Here is a 7,534-nt window from a genome sequence, read left to right as displayed (position 1 = left end):
CTAAATGATAAAACATGTTACTGTAAATGGCTCAGTGCCTAAATGATAAAACATGTTACTGTAAATGGCTCAGTGCCTAAATGATAAAACATGTTACTGTAAATGGCTTAGTGCCTAAATGATAAAACATGTTACTGTAAATTGCTCAGTGCCTAAATGATAAAACATCTTACTGTAAATGGCTTCGTGCCTAAATGATAAAACATGTTACTGTAAATGGCTCAGTGCCTAAATGATAAAACATGTTACTGTAAATGGCTCAGTGGATTCATTGCTCAGTGCCTAAATGATAAAACATGTTACTGTAAATGGCTCTATGTGGATACATGTGCCTAAATGATAAACTGTAATTGTTTTAATTTAATAAACGTATTGTTGCAAAGTCTGTCGTGGTTCTGTTGTCGTGTATTAATTATTCATAGTGTTTTCACATGGCCACAGCTCATTGGTCAGGGTTTGACATTAAGATGTAAAACTATGAAATGACGAAACAAGTGAGACTTAAACATCGCAGCCCAGATTTGGCTCAAACAATAAGGGGTTGAGTTCGTTCTCCCATGCCACGGAAATTCACATTCCTTTATGACTAAAGAAATGTGAGTCCCTAGACTCCTTCAAAACCGCTCTCAAAGAGCCCGTACAGGTGGCTGCAGTTCAAAACTGGCCCGGTAAAAAGTCAATTTAGCTGGGGACCCCCTAGAACTGCCTCAAGGACCCCTGGGGGTCCCCGGACCCCACTTTGTGAACCACTGTCTTTAGAAGGCTGATTCTGTGTTTCAGACACTATTTGGGTTTATTTACAGGCTAAACACGGCGTTTCTCTGGTAAACACAGACATTATATTTGAACACATGATAGAAGAAACCTTGACATGAACACAGAGAGAGAATACATGTATTTGTAGACCAAGTGTAACCATATATGGAACGGAAAAGTAGCAGTAATTTAATCAGATTGATGGAATACTTTATTAACACTTTGTAGAGAAAAGAAAAGCACAGTAAAGTCCAGTTCAATACAAGGTCTGTTAAGAGGATTTATAAATAAAGCACTATGGCTTGTTGTTTCCATTGTGGTACATCATTATTATAATATTCAATTCAACAGAACATTTTAACGCCATACAAATGTAGTGCTAGTATTTGGATGCACTTCTCGTTGTGTCCAGCAGATGGTGTCCGTGAGTTGTGAACATAGTTATAATATTATTGTCCCGTGGTTCAGGAGGCTTAATTTAGACCAAACATCTGAACTACAACAATATCAATTAGTTTTTGCTGACTACTACAATACTAATAGTAAAATACTAATACTAATAATAATACTAATACTAATAGTAAAATACTAATAGTACTAAAAGACTAGATATTTAGTCGTCTTAGACTAGACTAAGACTAAACATTTTCAGAAGACGACATAGGACTATAAGACTAAACGGTTTGTTATTAAAAAGACTAAAACTAAATCTGAACAGAAATCTGCTGAAAAAATCACACCCATGTGAAGTGAGGGGCGCTCTTATGATCTTACAACATCGAGGAGCTAGGGAATTCGGTATAGCTTATGATGTAATGATGACAATGTAAAACAAACGGTGACAAAACAAACATTAAATTATCTTTATTGTCAATTGACTAAAAACAAACATTAAACCTGTATATAGAAATGTAACACTGGGTCTGATAAGAGATTGAGTTTTGATTGATTGATATATTTATTAACAGTTTGCAGAATTACAGTACATTTCAAGCACAACTCGATACAAAGACTGTTAACTGTGAGTGGACGTCACCATTAAGCATTGGTTTACAAGAGGGTCCACCATGTTCAATTCATCATAACATTTAGAGCTTTCTATATAGTAAAAGAACAGAACAGGAATTCATCATAAAGGAGGTAAAAATGGAAAAGAAACATATAGTAGCCTTTTTATTATAATAATTAGATAACAAATCATATAATGTCACAGCGTAATGCAATTTGAATTGGGTATTGTTGGATATTGCCTACAAGCAATGCATTATTATTATTATTATTAATAATACAAATAATTATTACTACTGTTGTGTTGCTTAACTTGTATGCTATTATGTCGAGATTAACAGAAATAGAAGGTTTGTTTCCCAGCGGAACCATTGGCAAGCGGAACCATTGGCAAGTCACTTGAACGAGGAGGGGGAACAATAATAAGACCGGACCAATATGGCGGCTTTATTGCGTTTATTCTGAGCGATGAAAAAAAAAACCCATTAACTGATGAAACATACGTAATTAATGTATTCCTACTTCTTCGACAACATGGCGTTGACATTATCATGGTGTTGTTAGAAGATCGGAATTGGCAACAAGAATAAGATACAACGGTTAACTATATTTGCGCGACTATCATCTTCCAGTAGTATGTGGGGAGAGATCGAGGCTACACCTCCTTGTTCACATGAGACCAGCGACAGGCCGAGAACGACCGTCGTTGAACCAGTAGACTCGAACACAGCAGGGCCACTATTAGGATGTGACTTCACTTTACACACACGAACACAGCAGGGCCACTATTAGGATGTGACTTTACACACACACGAACACAGCAGGGCCACTATTAGGATGTGACTTTACACACACGAACACAGCAGGGCCACTGCTAGGATGTGACTTTACACACACGAACACAGCAGGGCCACTGCTAGGATGTGACTTTACACACACGAAAGCGCCACTCCAGAACAAGCAGGTGAGTCTACCAGTACTTATAACGTTCTTTCTATCTAGTAGGTATTTCCAGTACACAGGTTGTTTTTGTCCTCAGTCAGTCCCGAGTCCTCAGTCATAACACCAGAACAGAGTCAGAGTGAGTTGTGTGTGTGTGTGTGTGTGTGTGTGTGTGTGAGAGAGAGAGAGAGAGAGAGAGGAAAGGAAAGGTACTATAGCCGCAATTTGCAACTCTAGATCTTTTTTTACAATGGGCCCATTGTAAAAAAATCTAGAGTTGCAAATTGCGGCTAGAAAGTTACTATGTTTACCCAGGGTAACTGGACTAAGCTCAAGAACTTGTTTACAGCCAGGCCCTGCTCATAGAACATTTCATGGTAGGGGACGGGTTCAATGCCTTGCTCAAGGGCACTTCAGCGGTGGTAGCTTCTATTCTTAATATCTCATTTAGTCATCTTAAAGGCCCTCTTCAACACGTTTCAACTTATCTTCATATAATTGGTCCTTGCTAATGTTCATCATGATAACATGCAATTTTTTCCCCTACTCATTGATTATGTGTCTCATATGAGGGCTGTGGGCACCTGTGACATCATCGTTAGGCAGATTTATTTTTAAACAAGAAAAAATATATATATATTTCGATTTCTATTATCGTGAGAAAGTCTTACATTTTCGCATTGCAACTTTTCAGGAATAGAAAGCCTGCAGTTTGTATTAGCTTGGGTTCCCCATCGATGATGCCACTGGTGGCCGATGTTTCTGAACTGCCCCACAGCCCCCCTACAAAATAGGGTGAAAATTTGTGCTATTTTATCATGCTCAGTCATTACTAGTGAGGACCAATTATATGAAGATAGGTTGAAAAGTGGTGAAGTGGTCCTTAAATGACATTTTCTTATATTTTCAACGCATCACTATTTAACCTATTTTCTTCCATTGATTGTTTTCCCTTCTAACCTGCAGCACACCTCAGACGGTGTCCTTCAGGCTGTCCCCAGCAGTGTGAGCGCTATGTTGGAGGTAGTGGCTGTTAGCGGGTGCATGGTGAAAAGCCAGCAGATCGGGGATGCTGAGCTGACCATGGACGAGCGCAGACAGGAGCTGCTGAAGCAATATCAGAGCAGACCCCTGGTGTTCCTGGAGAGGTATCAGGTAGGGCTCAATCATATATTATGTGCACAACAACACATAATATGAACGTTTGTGTGAGAGAGGGAACAATATTTTGAGTGAGATAAAAAGAGATTGGAGTAGTAGTGTATCTGTGTTTGTGTGCGAGCAAACTTAAATACTAGGCACCTGACAGGAGGGACATAAAACTGAAGAAATAACAGTCATTGTATGCTGAGCTTATTCTGAAACGGGGTGTGACCTACATTTCTGCTTATTTCAGTTTGTAAATATATACATCAAAGATGAGATTACAATCAATCTATAATGGATAAAGCCTTGGCCTGGAAGAGAGGTCACCCAACCTTCTTCAAGTGTTTCGATCCTTAACCCATTCTGACCTGAGATCAGATTCATACCAGGTTTCCACTGGACACACACTGGTCTGATTAACCCATTCTGACCTGAGATCAGATTTAAAAAAATGTCAGCCGTTCTTCGATTTTTCAAAAATAGCAGACCTACAAGCTCGTAGCGCTCCACTCGGTGTAGATCTGCACCAAAATGGGTTCCCGTTCAGAATGGGTTAACCACAACAAGCTCCAGTTGGCGGGTCAGGAGTGATTGGTCAAATCACTGCCCCTCTCATCCAGGCTTCCAGCTATTGTCCTTTCTCTTATGCCAGAGCCAACAGGAGGCTGTGTGTTCTTGGGGGATTGCAGCACTTAAAATGTCTCTGGGACTGCTGTGGTTTGTGTCCTGCCTAGGCCTACGTCTGAGCAGACTAAAGGCTCATACATACCGGTAGTCTGGATCTTCGGTGGTGAGGTGACCACCGAACTACAACATGACGTCACCAGCCGCGGTGAAGAGCAAACCACCGCCGCCACCGCTCCAGCCCTTCTCTCTGTTTTTACTCACCACCGCTCAACGTTATTTCAGCTCCGGTGGTCAGCTCACCACCGGAGCGGCGGTCACCTCACCACCGAAAATCCAGACTATGAATAGGGCCTTTAGTTTGTGCGGTGTTTACAAATCACAAATGTGTCCAATGTTTCTGCGGTTCCCATTTCTCCAGGCGTATCTGAAGCCTACGCACCTGGAGGCGTTCTCCAGTCTCCGCTCTGATTCGCGGGCCCAGCACTACCGCAGGGTGATACAGAGACGGGCCGTTGGACACGCAGACAAGACCAGGGTCCGAAACCAGCGCTACGCTGCCCTCAGGGCCCTCCAGAGGGGTAAGGGTTCCTGAGAGTATGTTCATATTTATATATATATATATTGATATGGGATCAAAAGTACCATAGCGTGAGTGTTATCAATTCATTCAAATAGCTCTTCGGATGGTCCAGTGGCCAATTTTAGATCCTCAGTACATGCAATGTCCTGAATAACATGACATTTAACATGTTTATCTTATCAATAAAGGTACGTACGTACATGCATGTGTGATATACAGACAGACAGACAGACCCTGTTCTAGGTGTCTTGATCTCAAGCCACACTGTAACCAAATAATCAACTCTGGGGGATCACCTGATACGACCACATACTGTACCACATAAATGAGTGCTTCTTGCAGCAGGCCTGGGTTAGAGTTTGACCCCGAGACACTTTGCTTTATTAAGGTGTATTATGGATGTTGTATTTTGCTGGTTCAAAATCTAACATTGACGATGTGGTATTGAAGTGTCATTTTTATTTCTGCCTCTTGGCCTTCAGTTCCCACGTGTAAAAGAGACGCAGTCTCAATGTGATTTTACTGGTTTTAAATAAAGGTTAAATAAAAAAATTGGGTCAGTCAGGGATAACGTTTATTTTTGTTCCCTCCCAGGCGATGTTTCTGGAAAAGAGGAGTGGGAGCCAACCCCACAGGAGAAGGCCATGCTCAGGGAGGAGTTTGTCAGTCAGATGCACCAGCGCTTCCTGGACGGCAAAGACAAGGATTTCAACTACAGGTTACTAATCACTAGACATTTTTTTTTACACACCTAATACTTCAAGCAAAGGGATGCTCTGTGGATTATATGATATGTGAGCACCCTCTGAAATAGCCGCAATTTGCAACTCTAGATTTATTTTATAATGGGATGAATCTAGAGTTACAATACCCTCCATTACAATTTACAATTTCAATTTAGGCATTTAGCAGACGCTCTTAATCCAGAGCGACTTACATTAAGCAAGAACAAAAAAGCATGGGTATACATCACATAAAGACATTTATCATGAAACATGCGTAAGCTAAGAAAGTAACAGTGGAATATCTATAATGAAACTATACATATAAGCTATACATCTATACTACTATGCTACACATATGTACTATGACGTGCTATGACTACATACAATGCACTTATGCTGTCTACATAACATGCTATAAGTCTGTATCAAATGCTATCTAAGTCTACAGAATTGCTATCTAAGGGGGTGGGGTAAGTGCTATGGGCCATGATGGAGTCTGAAAAGGTGGGTTTTCAGACTACGGCGGAAGATTGGGAGTGATGCTGCAGTTCTGACTGCAATGGGAAGTGCATTCCACAGTTTTGGAGCCAGAAGGGAGAAGAGTTTGGGACGTGTGGAGTGTTGTCCCGGCGTTTTTAGTGAGGGTACTTCCAGCTTCCCTGCGTTGGCTGATCTGAGTGAGCGGGAGGGTTTGTAGGGTTCGATCATACTTGCAAGATATGGGGGAGCCATACCTTTGGTTGCTTTGAATGCCAGCATCAGAGTTTTGTATTCTGTGCGGGCAGCGACCGGGAGCCAGTGGAGGGAGCGGAGCAGGGGGGAGACATGTGAGAATTTTGGCTGGTTGAAGACCAAGCGAGCTGCAGCATTTTGGATCAGCTGGAGAGGCTTAAGTGCACATGCTGGTAGGCCAGTAAGGAGGGAGTTACAATACCCTCCATTGACTCCCCACTCATCCAATTTGCGTTTGCGATCTGCTTGTCTTAAACGACGTTAAACTCACCAACATTGCAGCTGTAGTCCAAGCTTGAATTATCCTCTTTCAATCTGCCGAGCTTGTTTTTCATAAAAATCCACCGTAGAGATGTTATGAGCTACTTTCTGTCAAGACATTATGTGCTGGTGATTATTTTTCTAAGTGCTGGAGTTTGGAAGCACTCGTCGTATGTCACTGAACGGCCCTGCGTTCCACCGGTTTCTAATTTGCACATAATGCAGGAGGCAGCAGCGTGACCCGTTAACAAAAACGTGTGCTTCCAAACTGCAACACTTGAATCACATGCAAAGGATGTCTTGACAGAAAGTAGCTCATAACATCTCTACGGTGGATTTGTATGAAAAACAAGCTCGGCAGATTGAAAGAGGATAATTCAAGCTTGGACTACAGCTGCAATGTTGGTGAGTTTAACGTCGTTTAAGACAAGCAGATCGCAAACCAAATTGGATGAGTGGGGAGTCAATGGAGGGTATTGCAACTCTAGATTCACCCCATTATAAGAAAATCTAGAGTTGCAAATTGCGGCTAACCAGCCTCATCTGTAGTGTTGACACTGTACTGAAGCTAAATGATGTGTGTGTCACCGGCCTCTCATCTGTAGTGTTGACACTGTACTGAAGCTAAATTATGTGTCACCGGCCTCTCATCTGTAGTGTTGACACTGTGCTGGTGGTTTATTATTTCTCTCTCCATGAAGAGCTGGTAACCCTGGCCTCGGCTGTGTTACAGCGACACCTGCTGGTGGCACGTTGA

The 7,534-nt window shown here is 41.7% G+C and overlaps 1 protein-coding gene across 1 annotated transcript; it reads left to right on the top strand.

The window, feature by feature from the left end:
• Nucleotides 1-2,208: 2,208 nt before the first annotated feature.
• Nucleotides 2,209-7,534, top strand: LOC308324423 (coiled-coil domain-containing protein 97-like; the record flags this gene model as incomplete). The annotated part of the gene is made up of 5 exons (XM_080776469.1): nucleotides 2,209-2,728; nucleotides 3,673-3,861; nucleotides 4,898-5,057; nucleotides 5,654-5,777; nucleotides 7,435-7,534. The coding sequence occupies exons 2-5, from the start codon at nucleotides 3,721-3,723 to the stop codon at nucleotides 7,532-7,534; spliced, it is 525 nt and encodes a 174-aa protein (XP_080632595.1). The 5' UTR covers nucleotides 2,209-2,728; nucleotides 3,673-3,720.

This window comes from Protomyctophum bolini (genome assembly GCF_963924005.1).
Source record: "Protomyctophum bolini genome assembly, chromosome: 11".
Classification (NCBI taxonomy): Eukaryota; Metazoa; Chordata; class Actinopteri; order Myctophiformes; family Myctophidae; genus Protomyctophum; species Protomyctophum bolini.
The sequence above is the reverse complement of the archived record's forward strand: the minus strand, read 5'-3'. Positions and strand labels throughout refer to the sequence as shown.